The sequence below is a fragment of the Myotis davidii genome, unplaced genomic scaffold (assembly GCF_000327345.1).
Source record: "Myotis davidii unplaced genomic scaffold, ASM32734v1 scaffold11, whole genome shotgun sequence".
Lineage (NCBI taxonomy): Eukaryota > Metazoa > Chordata > Mammalia > Chiroptera > Vespertilionidae > Myotis > Myotis davidii.
Window position 1 is genome coordinate 2,009,077 of NW_006285791.1, and position 19,852 is coordinate 2,028,928.

Sequence of the window (19,852 nt, forward strand, 5' to 3'; positions counted from 1 at the left end):
CTGGTTCCTAGGTCAACACCCAACCACTGAGCCACGCCAGCCAGGCTATGAAGAGAATTTTGATTGATGATCTATGAGCTTCCTCCTGCTTCCCAAAGTCTTGCACAGACTGTGGACATGCTTTTTCCATATTTGTCAGCTCTGAAATAAACACCAGCCTGTGTGCCCCCAAACAAGTGGACATAAAGCACAAACCCACAGAAAAGTGAGACAACAGGAGGCCAATACATTAAATGTATCGTCTTGCCGCTCTAACACCTTTCTCTAAAAAAAAAAAAAGAGAGACTTTCTGAGGAATTCCTATGGGAAGGGCTGTAAATGGTATTTGCTATACAGGTTCTAGTGTTTCTTATTAACTCAGGGTGGGTCTGTCAGAAAACAAGGGTTACTGGATGTAAACACCAGCCTGTTTGCCCCCAAACATTTTTGTAGTTTATTGATTCAGAACTGTATTTGGACCCTGTCAACCCGTGGCTTTTTTTTTTAGAAGACTTCTAAGTATCATAAATCACATGATATTCCCAGACACAAGCGCTGCAAACAGACCTGACTCCGCTGGCCTCCAAGGCAGCTGCTCTACACAACAGTTCCCCCAGTGGGTCCTCGATCACGTCTTCTTTCTACCTGCAGGAAGAGGCCCAAGCAATGGTGACACTGGTTACCTGTGGGGAGGGCTGCTGGGGAGGGAGACTCCCCCAGAGCCTGTGGGAGCTTTTACATTGTGCATCATGTGACTGTATCCTTTCTTCAGCAAATAAAACATTCTAAAGTGGTTCTGCTTTATTTGCTTACTGAAAACAACTACGGTTCAAAAGCTCTATTGCTTTAGAAGGGAACAATTCACTCTTAAAGGTGAACTGGAAAAAAACCTAGATAACTAAAAGCTGGACGTCTCAACTCAGTTACCAATGCCTTCTGTTGCTGCAGGATCCCACCATTTCCCGAGCAGCTGCAGACTTGTGCTGAACCCCTCTGTTCCCCCGGAGGTTACTTCCATGCCATTCAAGCAGGAGCATGCTTTTATCCATGACTGCCTTGCTGGGATTGCTGTCAATTACTGGAGCCAGCGCCTCACAACCATTGGGAGCTTGGTCTTGGAGGATGGAGCCGGGTCCAAATTCTGAGCCATTGGAAGGGAAGGGCCCGAGGCCCAGCAGGGACTTGGGCAGCCTGGGGGCTCTCCCCAGCTGCTGGTGAGATGGTAGATACGGAACTAGAATTCCTTAGGGAGAACAAGGGGCCAGACAGGGAGGGGCTGAAGAGCATTCATTCATTCACATACAAAAATGCCTTTCGGGGGATACATGCGGCAGGCCTGCCAGGGAGACTGGCATGAATGAGATCCAACACAGGCTAACAGGGAGCCAAGCCAAGCAGGTGGGACTTGGAGTCTGGGAGTCAGGCAGCGGAGACGATACAAGTCCCCGGGGGACCCTCAAAAGTAAGACAGGTCAGGGGGTCTGACCTGGATTTCCTGGTTGTTACAAGCACAAGGACTGTGGTGTAGACAGCAAAGTGGGGAGTCTGTCCCAGGAGGTTCTGCACAGGATCTGGGTGAGCCCAGTAACGGGAAGGCTTTGCATGTTGGGCGAGGCCTGGGGAGCTGCTCCTCCTCTAACAGAGGGTTCCTCTAGAGCCGGGCTCTGCCATGGGGGGACAGAACGCTGGAAGCAGACAGTCAGGACCCAGTAGGAGAGAGGACCACGAGGGCACGGCCTCCTGGATGTGCAGGCACCTTCAGAGGGTTTCCCGAATTCTCTTTATCCCCAAGCCGTACTCCCTTAAATATATCCATGTATGACTGTTGTTTTCTAAGTGGTATATTTATTGCCATTTTGAAAGCTGAAGGTGTACTGCAAAGTATAGAATGTCCCTGGAGAGCAAAGTCAGGTTCTGTTGCAGCTGTACCTTAGATTAGGTTACAGCGTGATTTTCTGCCTCCCACAGCCGATTTTCCCAGGAGCAAAATTGCTGCTGCTCCTTAAAAAAAGGAGCTCCTTAGAAGACCTGTAATCCTATAGGTCTGTCAAGCAGACCTGTCAGTTGGGGGGTAAGGAAAACGCTCTGGAATTCAGTAGCAGCCATTGCACGATTGCTGCTGAGCTGTGCCCCCGTTTTTGTTGTTAATTATCACCCAAGGATATTTTTTTGCATTGATTTCTAGAGAGAGTGGAAGGGAGGGAGACACAGAGACACACACATCGATGTGAGAGAGACACATCGATTGGTTATCTCCAGCACAGGCCTCAATCAGAGTGGGGAATAGAGCATGTGCCCTTGACGGGAATCGAACCTGAAGACCCTTCAGTCCGTGGGCTGATGTTCTATCCACTGAGCCAAACTGGCTAGGGCAAGCTGTACCTTTTACAGACTGAGTTTTATGGTATATGAATTATATCTCAAATTTAGAAACAGAAGACGTGTCTAGGTAAAGCCACAGTACGCTTAGGAGACAGAAAGGAATTCTAAGCAGTAATCTGTGAAATGCTGGTTAGGAACTAGGACCTCTGGTCACCTCTGGAATCAGTGACTTCCCCATTTTGCCGGGAGGTGAAAGCCTGGGTTAGAGGGTGGAGAGGGGCGGGGAAGTTTGAGTGAATCACAGCCACACTCCTCGGCATGTAACGAGGTTGTCCACGTGCTCAGCCGGAACCAGGATCGGGAGCCCAGGACATGGCTAGCACCTGTGTTCCTCAGCAGCTGCTTCAGGGGTAGCACTGTACCAAATTCCCCTAAAAAGAACCTTTCTGTGTTTGTTACACAGAGTGTGTACTTATCTTACAGAGGCTGTTGCAGCTCTCTTGTGGGTCAGACACAACTGATAACCTTTCTCGTCTGAAACAGAGCCCGACCACATCACTATCTCGTTTGCCTCTGTCATCACCGTTGCCGCAGGGTTCACATGCATCCTAGCTGACAAATGTGTGCGACCTCCTTCCCCGCTTCCACCGTGCCTCTGCTTATCGCCCTCCCGTGCGCATGCATGACTGTGCTCCACGCAGAAGGGGCACGGCAGCCTTCAGAGAAACAGGTCCCAAAAAAGGCAAAGAGAAAAACCAGAAAGGAGTGGTGCTGTGATTTCTGTTTTGTTATTTTTCCTAGTTCCCACTGGGCTCATGGTGCGGTCCTTGAGTCCCTGTCATGTGGGGAATTCGCGGGGAGCATCCAGTTCATGTTACCCAGTGTCCACAGGCGTGTTAGCCAGGCCTAGGCAGCAAGTCTGGGTACAAGCTTTTTGGCACACATGGCTCCAGGAACACGTTTGACTTTCTCATCCACCTCAAAGTAACCATCCTGGACCCGTCCCTCCTGTAAGCCCTTTGCAGGGCCAGTGTGAGGTCAGAGAGGTGCCCCACCCGCTCACCCAGCCGGCCTGGGGTTTGCTGCTGCTCTCTCTATGGAAGTTCCTTCCTTAACGGAGGTATTTTGAGGATGCGTGGCTCCTAAACTATGTAATTTCTACACCTTCCATCCACATGCAGAGGAAGTTCCCTGTGTCATTGTGCTCATCTCCCTCCCCCCACTCTGCTGATGTTCTCCACCCCACCCCACCCCACACCACCCCATATGCCGTTTCAGACCTCAGCGCCTCTGTTTGAACTATTCATAATCTCTCAAGTCTTCCTACCTCTGTCCCAACCGCCACCTGCCACTTCCTTTTCCCCATCTGGCCGACTATTATTTATCCTGCAAGACTGAGCTCACTTGTCACGTGCCTTAGGACACTGGCCCCAGTCTTCAGGGACGTAGGGCCCATCGCCTTCCATCATAGCACACCCAGGGTGTAAGCTCCTGGAGGGCAAGGTGTGCAACTTCGGATCCCTGGGCCCCCCGAGGGGAACTTGGCCCTGGTATGGCATCCTTTGGTGTCTCTTCAGCTGTTCAGTTTCACTGTTAATTTCCACATGACTGCCTGTCAGCGCGTGCTTTTTATCTGACACCAAGTAAGCTGAAAAGAGCTTTTCTGCGGTGCATTGATAAGAATCTCTGAGGGAACGTAAGGGACTCGGCTTTTTGGCTTGTTGTACTTACACGGGCAGATTCGGAAATTAAGCTTTGTACTAGAATCCAACGGAAAGGAAGCAGAGACCCAAAAAGCAGTTCGTTGGGGTCCCTCAGCCAGCGGGCGGGCAGGCCTCCTCGCTCCCAGCCCACAGAGCTCCTGTCGCAGCTTGGTGTCCCACTTTTTAATATTCTCTGCATGTTTAACATTTTGAAAGGTGCACAGGGCTAAACATCTTTTAGAAATCAGAGATAGCTTATAAGACCAAATTTGAGATCCCCTGGTGTAATATACAAGGGTGGGCAAGAGTAGGTTTACATTGTGAGCACCTGAAACAGTTTATCTTGTATTAGTAATTGTTTTATTATTTCCCATGCGAACAACTGTAAGCCTGCCCCTGCCCCCCTGTACCTGCTAAGGGCCTCCTTGTGCCCTCCTGCAGTGTATGATCAAAGTTGACTGAGCATGTCATCCATCATGTGACCCACAGACATGGGGCCAGTTTCCTATGTGGCTTGTCTACAGCAGTTTTCAGACCTCTGCAGCCAGTTTGTCAGTTTTCCTTTAATTTCTCATATTGCCATGAGCATAACCAAAATATTTGTACATGTTTAAGTGGGTTTGCATACCAGGATCTGTTTGTTGTATATATTCTTAGGGGGAAATGGGCTAGAATAGGAAGTGACTGTTTCGGGGGGGGGGGGGTTAATAATATTACACAGAGCAGTCTCAGGACGGCTTATGGTGTTTCTTATGTTTTTCCAACATGTAATTTGATGATTCCTTTTTTTGTTTGTTTGTTTGCTTTATTCAGAAAGAACTTGGGCATAACCTCTGCCTGGTGTCATTTTCTTTCAGGTGACGTTTCAGATCACCCCTCCGTGTGCCAGCGAGAGGCACTATGAGCATTTTGGACGGTGCTGTAACAAATGTGAGCCAGGTCTGTACTTCTGAGCCACCTTTCATCTCCCCTCAGGAGTAAAAGGGCCTTTTTTTTTTTTTTTTTAATCTAAGGAATGATTTCTATCTGCCAGATGAAAAAAGAAATTGGATGGACTTTTTATGGTAATGGCAGGTGGTATGTCTGTCACTCTGAAGACAAAAACCTTTCTTTCAGAAGATAAAATCACTTAAAAATGAAAAGCAATTTCATAAGCTGGTACTTCATTCATGTTGGAATGCTATTTTCCAAAACACTACTTCTTGAGAAAAAAGAAGGCATCTAAAAGCATGTTTTAGCACTTTGTGATTCAAACTCTCAAAATAAGAAATTCACCTCTTATTGAAAAATACTATCACATTAAAAAATTGGGGGTAGGAGGAGCCATACTGGAATTGTTGCTGCTGAAATTGCCTAAACCAGCCGTGGGCAAACTACGGCCCACAGGCCGGATCCAGCCCGTTTGAAATGAATAAAACTAAAAAAAAAAAAAAAAGACCGTACCCTTTTATGTAATGATGTTTACTTTGAATTTATATTAGTTCACACAAACACTCCATCCATGCTTTTGTTCCAGCCCTCCGGTCCAGTTTAAGAACCCATTGTGGCCCTCGAGTCAAAAAGTTTGCCCACCCCTGGCCTAAACCCTGTTATACCTTCTCCCCACACATATACCTGCTGAGGAGCAGAAAGTGGGCTGGTGACAATGACTTTCCCAAACTTATTCTGCCAGAATGTGGCCACACATTTCTATAGCCCCAATGAACTCCCAAGTCCACAGGGTCCTCATTCACTCATTGCTCTGGGGAGGAGAGTGCATCTTTGAGGAAAGGGTGGTTAACAAGACCCTCAAGCATGTCAAACTCATGGCCGGGGCCTGTCCACGAGTTTGCTATGCTTGCGTAGATATTTCGGCTACAGATATTTCTTGGATGTGCAGAACGAAGATCCAGCATGTGTGGTGTGTGTGTGTGTGTGTGTGTGTGTGTCCAGATTGACAGTAGGGGACATTCTGAAGACAGGAGGGGAGGGATGAAATGAAACCCCTCTTGCTTAGCCCCCAGGAAATCCCTCAAGTTTTACAGGCCCCCGTTTGAAAACCCTTGTTCTTTACCTTACTCAGCCGAGTTCGGCGTGGAAAGGGTGATCTTTCCCATGGAAGAACAAAATTACCCCCGTGACCACAGGCCCAGCAGCCCAGAGAGGCTATTTCAGCCAGCTGGGAGCCTGAGGAGCATCACTGGGAGATGTGGCCCTGTCTCCTGTATCACACTGTCTTTTGGGGACTTCCTGGGACCCTGGTCATGTAAATGGTCCAGTAAATTGGTGCATTTTTGTGTGTGTTTTGGGGAGGATATTTTTGATTAGTGCATTCTCCCCCTTCTAATTTAAGGGACGTACATGTCTGCCAAGTGCACTACTACCTCGGAAAGTGTGTGTCTGCCCTGCGGCAGGGATGAATACCTGGACAGCTGGAATGAAGAAGACAAGTGCTTGCTGCATAAAGTTTGCGATACAGGTGAGTCAGTCACGCCAGCGGGAAGTGGGGATAATGATATTTTCAGACTCAGTGGTGCTGTCTTTGGGGGACAGAGGAAGGAGTTCTGACCACAGCAGGATGGGCTTCAGCTCCCAGCAGCGCCTTGTTAAAATTCTCTGAGAACTTTTGTTCTGGACTATGTTTGTGTTGCAGTTTAATCATGGAACACATCTTAGAGTTGACAAAATATTTCCCCATATTTCCATGTGTGTTATTTAATCCTCACAAAACCCTGTGAGGTAACCACGATGGTCCCATTTTAAAGAGAAAGAAAACTGAGACTGATAGAGGTTAAATGACTTCAAGGTTATCCAGTGCAAAGCAGGACTCCGAGTCAGGTCGTCGGACTCTCGAGTCCTTTTCCTAAACGATAAATGTCCTATTAACTTGACAGTTTGATCTCTTTATCAGTCTGCTGTGGCTTTTTTGGCTCAAATTTTTTAAAATTATAGTTTATTTTCAGGAATCGGCATCAAAATATGCTTATGTCTCAGCCTACAGGTTCCTTTCCTTCTTCCTTTTTCCTTTCCCATTCAGTTTATCTGGGAGAAGCCTGTTGTCGGTCCTGGGGTTCCCACAGCCTGGTGGCGGCTGGTTGCACCCCCTTGGTGCTGTTTAGCCTGTTCTTCCATCTCCTGTATTTCTTGTAAAGTGGTTGTGAGATCTAGAAGGCTGCTCAGATTCTGATTTGTTTTTTTTGTTTTTGGCAAAACTCCTTCGTAGCTGGTAAAATGTAGTTATGTCAGGAACCATGTAACAGCTGATTTCTCTCTGTATGTGATATTAGAAGCTATTGACAATCATGACCTAGATCCATTTTCATTAGGCAGTGATCCAGTTCTATCATTCCTTCATTTCTTAGCTGGGATGCTTTGCAAAGGGAAATCCCCCCCATCAGTGATTCATCACCCTGAAGTACACTATGTACAGGGAAGGTGGAATGAATGCTGCAGCTTTGTTTACCACTTTTCAAAACAGTGCCTTGACCATCCAGCTTTCTCCAAAGGATTTGTATGAATATTATGAACTCATGAATTTAGACATCTTCGAGGTGTTTCAGTCTACTGCAGTTATTAGTTTTCCTGGTGCTCAGATCGTCCCACCTCCAGGTGGCCCCACCTTTGGTACAAACAACCCCAGGTGTCTTTTTTTTATTTTTTATTGATTTCAGAAAGGAAGGAAGAGGGAGAGAGGGATAGAAACATCCTGCAAGTCCCCCACTGGGGACTGAGCCCACAACCTGGGTATGTGCCCTTGACCGGAATCGACCCTGGGACCTTTCAGTTCGAAGGCTGACGCTCCATCCACTGAGCCAAACCAGCTAGGGCAAACCCAGGTGTCTTGAAGAGCTCCCTTGCTCCCTGGCTCACATTGGACATTTCCTGCCCTGCACTTGGAACCAGCCATTTCTCCAGGAATTCCTGATCACTTTCTGCAAAACATCTTATTTAGAGATCTTGACCTGGGTGCTATGGAAGCTCATCGGTTCTGGATTGAATCTTATGTGTAGGTTTTTCTCTTTCCCAGTGGAAAGAACCAGGAAATAAATATTTTTTAAACCATAATTTTCCTAATGGTTAAAGACAGCTGGCAGGTTTTGTTTGGAGAAGATAACATGGAAACTCCACTGAGCAGAAGCATCTGATCAAGTCTCTTTTCTTTCCCACGACTTAGTAATGACCTTGACTCATTGTTGTCTCTTGGAAATAAAGAATCATTCTGTCTACTGCCAAAATTGATTCAAGTGCAAAGCCTGGTTCATTAAGGTATTCAAGGATATGCCAGGCTTACATTCACTTGCATTTGAGTGCGATACTGGAATTAGAATTTTTCAAGGACGCGACAGTGTCTGTGTGTGTTCCAGGCATCGGGTGCATATTTATCCACACTGGCCTTGGTGCCGCTGAGCTGGCCTGGACCTCAGAGAGTGCGTCTGGAGGGAATGGAGATTTCTCCAGGTTCTCCATGCTTGGGCCCAGGAATGGGGATAAGAAATGTGTCCCTCCCCTCCCCCTGTTTCTGGCTACCACTTAGTTAAGGCTGTTTCTTTTTCCCATGGAACTCTGTTCTAGTTAGTTGAGCCTGTTATAGCAGAAATCCACAGACTGAGTGGCTTAAACAACAAAAATTTACATCTTCCAGTTCTGGACGCTGGAAGTCTGGGATCAGGGTGCCAGTATGGCTGGGTTCTTGGTGAGGGTCCTCTTCCTGGTTTCAAGATAGCAGCATTCTTGTTGTGCCCTCACATGGCTGAGAGCAGAGAGAAGAAGCAAGCTCTCTGTTGTCTTTCTTACTGAGGGCACTAATCCTATTCTTGAGGGCTCCACCCTCATGACCTAATCACCTTCCAAAGGCCCCACCTCCTTATACCATCATCGAGGGTTAAGAGTTCAATATAGGAATTTTGGGGACACAAACATCAGTCCATAACAAACTCCGAGAAGCATTCAGGACTATTCGGTACAAGGGCTGTTTGGACAATCCAGGTGAGATGTGTCCCACAGGGTAGAAGGGCTGTTTTAAGTAATGTTGTGCTGTGTCATGTTTTTGATTCTCACTGCTCGCCGCAATTATGGTCTATACAATCACCACAAACACCGCACTAGCAAATACTGAACTGCTTTTCCCAGGAGAAATACAGGTTCCCATGAGCCTCTGGTCACAGCGTTTTTGTCAACTGGTCAACATATAACCTTGTTTTATGTGTGTTTGTGTTTAAGGACACTTTATGTAATAAATACTTGGACTCATTAACATTAGACACAACCAAGAGTGCTGTAACTCATTCCTGAACCAAGTTTTTCTAATACACATTTTCTCCATAAGAGACATCACACCTCCTTGGGCTTAGAAGCACTAGACCGTGCCTAAGCACTGCATTTGGAGGCCATTTTAAACAGTGAAATCACCAACAAAAAACACAAAAAGGCTAAAAAATAGGACTCTGAAAAGACCACTGAAAGAACACGTTTCCAGGATGAGAGCTGAAACATTAAGGCAGAATGTGTTACCTTATTCACCCTCACCTGGCAGGTCCCCAGGGGCTGAAATTTCCCCCCACTCTGTGAAAGTGCCAGGAGTGCTGATTGGGGGGCTACGGTGACATTTTAGCCAGAAGGTGAAACTGCAGACCTGCATCAGTGGCTAATGAGGACCAACTGTGTGTGAGCAGTCGCCTCTCTCACACAAAGATTGGACAGGCCCAGGAGATTGGGGTAACAGTCGGGCTTTCTGCTGTGAGGTGTGAGGAAAGACAAAGTTATTATTGTGGGAGAGACGAATTTCCAAGTATGTCTTCACGTCCCACCTCTCTACTCGTCCACTTAGCTAATCACACAGTGACTCCAGTCTCCGGGCTCTGAATAATTGTGGCCCTGCAGGATCTCAGGAGGAACCCCTGATCTCCAGGAACCCCATTCTTTTAGGCCCTATCTGGCATTGGTGTTAAGGCTATTTATCATATTTGAATTTACTAAAAATCGGGAGATTATGAAGTCTATTTCCCATTAGTAATCAGTGATCATAAACTTCCAGCCCTTAATCTTCCTACTAACATGAAAATTGACTTTTCAAAAGCCCTTCGACTCTGAATTATTGAGAGTGAAACCCCCCTGGGATGTTTCAGTGCCAGCACAGGAAGCTGAGGAGACTCCAGTGCACCTGAGAGCCAGGACCTGAATGCGTCAATGTCTGGGAGGAAGCCGGGCACTGCATTGGGGGAATTGGGTGGGGTGGGGGCTGGCATGGGGTGCACCCCCACCCATGCATCTCGAACTGCCTCGCCGCCCTGTCTCTCTCGCCCGCAGGCAAGGCCCTGGTGGCGGTGGAGCCCGGCAACCGGACAGCCCCGCGGCGCTGCGCCTGCATGGCAGGCTACCACTGGAGCGAGGACTGTGACTGCTGCCGCCGCAACGCCGAGTGCGCGCCCGGCTTAGGCGCCCGGCACCCGGGTACGGGGTTGCTTCCCGCGTCATCCGCTCTCACCAAGTCTTACAGTCACCGGTGCTGAGGGTGCTGAGATGGCTTCCCTGCGTCATTCACGCTCCGGGGAGGAGCTTGAGGGTCCCCTGAGAACGGAGTCCCAGATTGGGTTCTAACAAGGACACGTGAGCGCCTGGCCCACAAGCTGGTCTCCAGGCTCCTCCATCTGCGGAGCTTTATGCTCCCCACTTAGGACGGAACCCGAAAATGCAGGGGACCTCCAAATGTTTCAAAAAATACAAATTTGTGCATCCGCTTAGCAGAATTTTGAAAAAATCATGCAACCTGTAGCATATTTTTAACTTGACAGCTCAAAATTTTTCTTACGAATTTAAAGAGTTGCTAAGGATTTAGTTCCCAGGGAAAGATAGCAATAGTAACACTTCCTAAATTTTTCAATGGAGTATCAACACCGTAATCTATTTTAAAATGCGCCCATTGCCTCACCTGTGGGAAAGATATAGTTCTTCCCCCTCCTTTGATTTGTATTCATTTCACCTTCCCTGCAGAATTTTATCCTGATGTATTTTTGTGCTTGGAGGGTTTTTGCTAATCACCTTTCATACTCTTTCATATCCAAAATTATGCACCTATTTGAAATCTTAAATTTGAAAAAATTTCTTGTGACTCTGAGTTCTAGGGGTTAAAAACACTTCTTCTGGACCAAATTGTTACTGCAGGTATTAATTACACAATAGGTCAAGGGTGAATATATTATATTTCGCTATATTAAAGTCTTTACAAACTAAAGAACAAATGGAGTTTTTTTCCAATTAGTTCATATCTTCTGGGTTGAATACAACTTATTGCTAAAATGCAACCAAATTCAAGCTCAATCCTGTTTCCACTAAGTGCTGAGAAACTTGTTCGCATAAATAGCTAAACAGCTAAGAAAGGACTCCCGTGACAGAGTGTCCTCAATTCTATCAGCACTTTCTGAATGACGTGTCCCAAATCACACAGTGATGTGACATCAACGTGGTGTTTAACTTTTGCTCAGTTAAGAACTCAACCTTGTCCTTCAGTTTTGTTGAAAGTAAATAAGTAGAAATAATCTTTTTGACTCAGAAAAGTGTTTCTTAGCGTCACTTACATCCTGACTTCTAGGAAGTATACCAAAGCAGTTTCTTTAAGACGTAACAACTTACTAGTATTTATACCTGTTAATCTTTCCCTTGGAGGCATTTTTTTTAAAACCCAGAATACTTGGACAGGGTTAAGAGAATTAAAATATTATTCATTTCAATTTATAATGAGGAAAGTGTTCGTCAGAGAATCTAACTGGTACAGTCAATCCTGAGTATCTAACATATCAAGTAAACCAGACAAGCTTTCTCTTTAAAAAGTCTGACTTGCTTTTTTTAAAAATATATTTTTATTTTTCAATTATAGTTGACATACGATCTTACATTAGTTTCAGGTGTACAACAGTGACCAGACATTTATATAACTTACAAAGTGATCATCCCCAAGTTGACTTGATTTCCAGTTTTTAAAATAAGTCTCCCTGTGACAGCCGGCTCCCTTCTGAATTCTGATTCTCAGATAGACAAGGCCCAGAGCCTTTCTGCAAGTTTGTCACCTGCAAGAAAAAAAGGTGCTGTCCCCTTCTCTGCTTCATTCCTGACCGATGTTCTCTCCGCCTTGCTCCTGTGGGAATGGGTCCTTCTTTGGCAATAGATGGAGGACGATGACATGAGTGAATGAAAATTTCCCTCCTGCCCTACCTTGCACTGTACAGTTGGCCCTTGAACAACACAGGTCTGAACTGCACAGGTCCGCTTATATGCAGATTTTTAAAACTTACAGTATTGATAAATACGGTAGTGTTTATGATTTTTATTTTCTTCAGAACATTTTATTTCCTCTAGCTTATTATAAGAATACAGTATATAATACATATAACCTACAAAATACATGTAAATTGTTTATGTTATCAGTAAAGCTTCTAGTCAACAGTAGGCTGTTCATAGTTAAGTTTTGGGGGAGTCAAAAGTTATATGTAGATTTTTGACTGCACAGGAGGGTCAAAACCCCTAAATTCCACACTGTTCAAGGGTCCATGGTATTTGAATTGAGAACAAGCCCACCTGGTCCTAGTTACCCTGTTTCTATGGTCACACTTTTGTCCTTAGATAGGGAGAGACAATACTGAGAGACTCTGAATGCAGGGGCTCTGCCATCACCAGTATTTCCACTTGGCGCTCCGTTTGGCATCTCAGAGGTTTGGCACCATCCCAGGATTTGGAGTGGGGAAGAGTGTGCCTTCTTTTGCACAGTGGGAGCAGTGTGATTAGGAAAAGGAACGGGACAGGGAACCTGCAGGATGCCCCCTGGCAGGTCAGTTACAAGGAACAGATCTGGAAGCCCAGTCAGTGTAGGGACATCAATGAACTTTGAGCTCTGCTGCCTTGTAGCCCCTTAAGAAGTCTCTTTGTTTTTAAGAGTTGTTCTTCTAGAACGTGTTTATCTTTTTAAAAGCTGTTTGAATTTATGTGAGTTGACTAGATGTTAACTGGGCTTTTGTTAATATCATTTTAAGGCAAATCAAATAGATTAAGTGGGGGAGGTATCCTACTTATTGAGGCAGTTGCAGAAATCAAGAAGATACTTCCCACTTGACCCTGAAAAAAGAACATGTAATTTCTCATTTTAGTGTTTCATTCATGAAAGTAATCACAGAAGTGCTACTAATTTCAAGAGTAATTTGTGGTTTTGGTGCAAGTCCGTTGCGTGATCATGATACCCCACATGGTAGTCAATGTTCTTTATTGGAATTCCCAAAGGTCTACACATGTCAGCAGCGAATAGACATAGAAAATCTGAGACATTTCCTGTTTTAATAATACGGTTTGCAAGGAATATGAGGGTGCTGAAGAAAGCTTACTAAGCAGGATCAATTCCTGCTTTCGGTGCTGTGGCTTAAGGCAGAGGTCCAAAATCCATCCTACCACTTGTGTTTGTGTAAATAGTCTTATTGGAACAGCGCCACATCCTACATGCCCCACCCCCCCTTTTTAAACATATTGCCTATGACTGCTTTCATGCTACAAGTATTTGCAGCAGAGACTAGAAGGCCTGCAAAAGATATTTACCACAAGGTCTTTTATAGAAAAAGTTTGCTACCGCCCTTGGTTTAATAGAAAGAGACCTGTAGGAGTTTTTTGTTTTGTTTTTTTTTTTTTTGGTAAGAAAACTGTTGTCACTCCCATGCTTGAACTGGTGAGATTAAGCTGGTCAGAGAGGTCAGGTCAAGAAGTTGTCCTTAAAAGCAGTAAGAGGACTGCCACTCTCTGTGGATCAAGGTTAATCTAAGTCCAAAAGGCTAAGAGGGGAGATCAGGCAGGTGCGTGGTTAAAGCAAGTGGACAGCAGGCTCCCCAGCTAGGAAACAGTATTAGTGACCAGGACAGTGGTTCTGAACAGCAAAGGGTCAGGACCTAACTCAGATACTGGCATTAGTGGCCTGACACTGAGCCAATTACCCTCCTGAACATAATAACCCTGAACCTACTGCTGGGATGGAAGGCCCTCTAGAGCCTGTGGGGGCTGAAGCAATGAGCCACAGGCAGCGAGGGCAGGGAGGGGTGGGGAGGTGAGAGGCAGAGGGACCACCATCCTGGCCGATATCTAAGTGTCCTTGTTTGGCTTTTGTTCTGTTTGTCCTTTTGTTTTTTTGACAGTGCAGCTCAACAAAGACACGGTGTGCGAGCCCTGCCTTGTAGGCTATTTCTCCGATGCCTTTTCTTCCACAGAAAAATGCAAACCGTGGACCAAGTAAGTGACAACGAAGGAGCCCAGGCAGTGTGTTGATTTTAAGTAACTCAACCTCCACGGTCTCATTTGGGTTGGACACAGACTATTTGGGTTTTGTGAGGCTTCCTCTTGAAGCCACATTCAAAATGGGCAAAGCCTGTCAGTTCAGTGAGGGCCAAATAAACCCATCCGTCCAGCCTTCAACCTGGTGTGACAGACACGCCTTACTTTCTAGATTCAGTTTGGCTCAATCTTTGTCTTAGAGTTTCAGCCTCCTTTTCCCCTTTTCTAACCTTACGTAGTTGAAAATGATTGATGACACTTGTTATTCACTCATGCCCCTCACCCCTACCACACACATACTTCTCCTAACACCACTGCTTCATTGTCCAGAGATGTGTGTATGTGCATAAAGAAGCCTCCTGTTTACATAAATGCTCGCATATTGTAAACACCATGGGTTTTTTTTCCACATAATATATCTTGAAGGAAGCTCATTCCTTATTAGTTCACTTAGATCTTCATGGCTTTTTATAGATACCTAATATTTCATTGTAGAGGTGTGCCGTAATTGAGTTAATAAGTTTCTTAGTGATAGTCATTTAGGTTGTTTCCAGTCTTGTGCAGTAATTAATCATTTTGAATGAATCATCTCGTATATACTATTTCACACTTATGTTAGTGTATCTATAGTGGAGCCTGGGTCCTTTTATTACATAATGATTCTTTAACTTCTAAAGAACATTCATCAAAAGTATATCAGTGCCCAGCCAGTGTGGCTCACTGGTTGAGCATCAATCCACGTACCAAGAGGTTACTGGTTTGATTCCTGGTCAGGTATATGCCCAGGTTTTAGGCTCGATCCTCAGAAGGGAGTATGCAGGAGGCAGCCAATTGATGTTTCTCTCTCATCGACATTTCTCTCTCTCCCTCTCCCTCTCTCTCTAAAATCAATAAGGACATTTTTTTTTAAGTTTATCCCCTGGAGCATTTGGAAGCATTGGAATCTTCTATACTGAAGACACCAATCTACTGTCTTTTGGGCCATACTCTTAGAAAACACTGGCAGTATTTACTTTTGTTCATTCATTTGTCCACTTGGATGATGTGTGGATAGGCACTGGGGATCCAAATGTCCAGAAAGATGGGTTCCTCTCCTGAAGAAGCTAGCAGTCTAGTGGATTAGAGCCTTTTGTTTCTTTTCTTGAAAAATAAGAATATAAAATGGAAGCACTTAACTCCCACAGCTGTACCAATCTTGGACAGATGGAAGCACGTCACGGGACCGATAAGTCAGACGTGGTCTGTAGTTATTCTCTGCTGTCTACAGAACTACCCAATGGTATGTTTATTTTTTCACTTTTTATTAAATTTATTGGGGTGATACTGGTTAACAAAATTATACAGGTTTTAGGTGCACAATTCCACAACACATCATCCGTACAATGTATTGTTGTGTGTCCACTATCCCAAGTCAAGTATCCTTCCATCACCATTTATCCCCCTATACTCTCTTCTACCCCCACTCCTCCATGCTATGCTTAAAAACAGCAGGTTGATTGGTAGATGTGTCTCGGTCTAGTCAGCTCTTATAGATTCCCCCAGGTTACCTTCCATATCCGGAGGGCTCATCTCTCCCTTTCTATCTCATCCCATCCACAGTTAGGTTAATATTTCATTTTTGTCAGTATTTTGATTCTAGATATGTTGTTTATGTGATATTTTACTCTGGAATGGAGAACTAATAATGTATTTATATGTATAAAAACAAGAAAAGAAAAGAAAACTGAGCTGCAAACATAAATTAAAATGCCCAAATATAGTAGGCTGGTGGTGGTCACAGTACGAGTGTCTATGGAAGATGCCAGTGTTAAGGTTCTGGATATGGAGCTACACAGTCAGAGCAGCATTTTTAAAAGACCATTTTTTTGAAGATCATACGAAAAATAACCAAAGGAATAAAAACAGCAACCCTGGTGCCTGTGGTTATTTGGAAAGAAGTATGATAAGGGGCTTCCTTTTGCCTCAGAGGCCAGTCCCCTGGGGAGACTGAAGTGTCCATAGGTGAGCAAAGATGGAGCTGGATGGCATGGTACACAGGATTTGAGTTGTTCTGAAGTAGAAACATTTCAAGATGGTCCTGGACTTGCCTCACTGGAGTGATGCTGGGCAGTGGGACTGGGCCACGTTGGTGACTCCACCCTTTGGAACATAAATGCTCTGTGACAAACCTGCAGTCAGGGTCGGGGCCTTCACACTTCTCTTATTCCAGACCAGCAGCCTTGATTCTGGGGCTTGATGTAAAGGGTTTTGTTTTTGAGCTTAGAGACAAAAATGAAATCACCTTTAATACCATTTTTAAACCTTTTTCTGATACAGAGCCCCAGATTTTCTTGCCCAGTTTGATCATCGTGCTTCTCTTTGTATCTGTGGCATTAGTCGCTGCTGTCACCTCTGCTGTTTACTACCGGAAACAAGCGAAAGCACTAACAGGTATGGTGTCTATGGGGGATTTTGAAAATGAATCTTAAAAATAGATACATTTCAAGGTATATGCTTTGGAAGATGTGTATGTTGCCTGTTGACTACATCCAGTGATCTGCTAAAAATAAGTCCCTTGAAGTGGTTGTGCTTAAACTAAGATCAAACACCCTTTATGCCTAATTCATTGTTCTCTGGCAAAACAAATATCCATTGTGCTTATTTACGTAGAAGTAAATACAGATACTCTACAGTGGTCGGCAAACTGCGGCTCAGCAAACCGCGGCTCGCGAGCCACATGTGGCTCTTTGGCCCCTTGAGTGTGGCTCTTCCACAAAATACCGGTTCTTCCACAAAATACTGACTTCTGCACATGGGCCACAAAGTTTTAATCACACTGTACGTGCATGCCCACACGTGGTATTTTGTGGAAGAGCCACACTCAAGGGGCCCAAGAGCCGCATGTGGCTCGCAAGCCGCAGTTTGCCGACCACGGCTCTAGGAGAAAGATTGTCATAGTAGTTATGATTATTATCTCTGTGCACAAATATTTTGGCACCATTTGTAATTGTCTAGTACTGATCTCTACAAGGAAAGAGCTACAATTTTCTTTTTATTTGGAGTACCTTTATTTTTATGTAATTTTATAATAATGAAATAATAATGATGATAGCAATAACTGACATGTATTGAATATTTATTCGTAAATGCATACACTGCTGTATGCATTTTACTAGTACATGTACTAACTAAATCTCCCCAACAGCACTATGAAGTAGGCACTGTTATTTCCCTGGTTTCATGATGAGGAAACTGAGGCTCAGAGACGTTAAATAAACTGGGCAAGGCCACATCATAGGTGCCATTAGCTATGATTAGTACTTGATTATCTTCTTATGGAGAATTGACAACCCATGAATTCAACATTAGAATTCAGTGGAGGTGGAATAAAATTTTATCTTTGTATGATATAATTTCATAGGTTTTTTTAAATTCATGGATTTGACTTTTTAAATGTTATCATGTCTATTTTAAAAAGTTGATGGGGATATAATTTGTATATACCACAGAACATATTCTTTTTTTCTAAGAAGCAACAGAGTATAGTGGAAAAAGATTTGGGGCCTGCTGGAACTCAGTGGGGTCTGCCGCAGCCTTCCGACATGCACCTGACTTTTATTGTACATATATTTGAGCTGGTTTACTGGAAAGTCAAGTCTCCACCACGTTGTCTTCTCTCCCCTACAATGCCCACCCTAGGCCCTTGTAGCCAAAGATTAATTGCTAAGGGTCTGAGAGTGACTATCTTCCTATCAGCAGTTCCGATACCCTCAAATGTGTCCCAAGGTATTCAATGGAACATTAGTATATCATATTTGGCTTTGCATGGATCAGAAAGTTTTGTTTTTGATGGAGCAGGATGGGTAAGATGTCTTCATAGTGTTTAAACAGGTTGATTTGCTTTTGAATGTTTTCACTCTCAAGAAGTCTCTCTGAAAGACTTACAGAGGGTTATGTTATAAAGATAATACTGAACTGACATAGTGGTAAGTGATATCGAATTAGAAATAGGAAGTACTCTGAAGATCTTATCTTTGCTTTGTTTTTCTAGCTAATTTGTGGCGCTGGGTCAACGAGACATGCGGCCGCCTAAGTGGAAATAAGGTACATGTAAAAGTCTTAAATGCTCCTTATAGTACTTTTAACAATTAGGCTGAGAGAGTTCTTAGTCAAATATTGAGCCCCATTGTGTTAAGAGGAACTTTCTTGAGGGGATGGGACCCCAAATCCCAGGGCTGATCCCCACAGAATAACCCAAAGCCCAGGTCAGTACTCTTCCTAAATGCTGCTTTCTTTGTATTGCATTCCATTTCTGCCACCTCTGTGTACAGATATTAATTATATTCTTTTTAGTGCCAATCATAATTGCCTATTACAGATTCCAGAGGAAAGAGCTTCCATTTTCTTTTACTTTGTAGTTAGTTATTTTGATAACTGTTAATTTTAATATCATTTCAAAATTATAGAGAAGCAGTGAGAATAGTACAAAGAACTTTCACATACCCTATTCTCAGGTCTACCAGTTGTCTAGACATATTGCTATATTATTTGTGCTCTCTTTTTTTTAAAAAAATATTTTTTATTGATTTCAGAGAGGAAGGGAGAAGGAGAGCTAGAAACATCAATCATGAGAGAGAATCATTGATCGGCTGCCTCCTGCACGCTCCACGTTGGGGATTGAGCCTGCAACTAGGGCACATTCCCTGACCGAGAATTAAACTGTGACCTCCTGATTCATAGGTCAACACTCAACCACTGAGCCATACTGGCCGGGCTGTGCTCTCTATTTGTGTATCTGTATATATTTTTTTCTTGAACCATTTTAGAGTGAATTGTGCTCCAGTATCCTTAAATACATCATTGTGAATTTCTTAAGAACAAGGACATTCTTTTATATAACCAGAGTTCATTTATCAAAATCAAGAATTTCAGTAGTGGTTACAATACTATTATCAAACCCACATTTGATATTAAAATTTCACTAGTTATCTCACTATGTCCTTTAGATCTATTTTCTTAGGTATAAAAATGTATAAATTTTAAACCACGACGAGCTCATACTAATTTCTCCAGTTCCTTTCCCAGCAGCACTTTCTGATCTTTCCTTGTTCCACTGAATCATGTTTTCTCCAACAGCAGAAAACCTGCCTCTATTATTCTCAATTCCAGGGTACATAGAAAGTACTTTCAATTACTAAACCCTATCACAACAAAAAACAAAGCGACTAACTTTTAGTTCAGTATTTCCTTAGAGGTGTGTGTGTGTGTGTGTGTGTGTGTGTGTGTGTGTGTGTGTTTTAATTTAGATTGAAAGTCTATAGTCAAAATTCCGTGTTGTGGAGTTATTTGGGTTGACTCCTGCCCTTGTTTCAACGTGAACATGCTATTCATGTGAAATGCAGTTAGATTTCACTTGTTGCTGGTTGCATTCTATGTTAGGGCTCTTCCCCACTCTTCGATTTTAAATAACACAAGTTGCTATGCAGTGAGTGTTCCACCTGTTCTTGTTATGGTGGAAATAAACTCCATTTTCGGCAGTGCTTAGCAGAACCCTGTTCTAATAGCTGAGTATCAATCCTTCTGCCTCCTGA

At 44.0% G+C, this 19,852-nt stretch overlaps 1 protein-coding gene across 1 annotated transcript in view; it reads left to right on the top strand.

Moving 5' to 3' along the window:
* Window positions 1–4,495: 4,495 nt before the first annotated feature.
* Window positions 4,496–19,852, top strand: part of TNFRSF11A (tumor necrosis factor receptor superfamily member 11a) — a gene marked incomplete at its 3' end in the record, with an annotated part of 26,705 nt that continues 11,348 nt past the window's right edge. Inside the window, exons 1-8 of the mRNA XM_006756817.1 lie at window positions 4,496–4,555; window positions 4,862–4,943; window positions 6,337–6,462; window positions 10,290–10,433; window positions 14,147–14,240; window positions 15,467–15,561; window positions 16,599–16,712; window positions 18,313–18,365. Coding sequence (XP_006756880.1) covers window positions 4,496–4,555; window positions 4,862–4,943; window positions 6,337–6,462; window positions 10,290–10,433; window positions 14,147–14,240; window positions 15,467–15,561; window positions 16,599–16,712; window positions 18,313–18,365 — 768 coding nt within the window. The remainder of the gene's footprint in view (window positions 4,556–4,861; window positions 4,944–6,336; window positions 6,463–10,289; window positions 10,434–14,146; window positions 14,241–15,466; window positions 15,562–16,598; window positions 16,713–18,312; window positions 18,366–19,852) is intronic.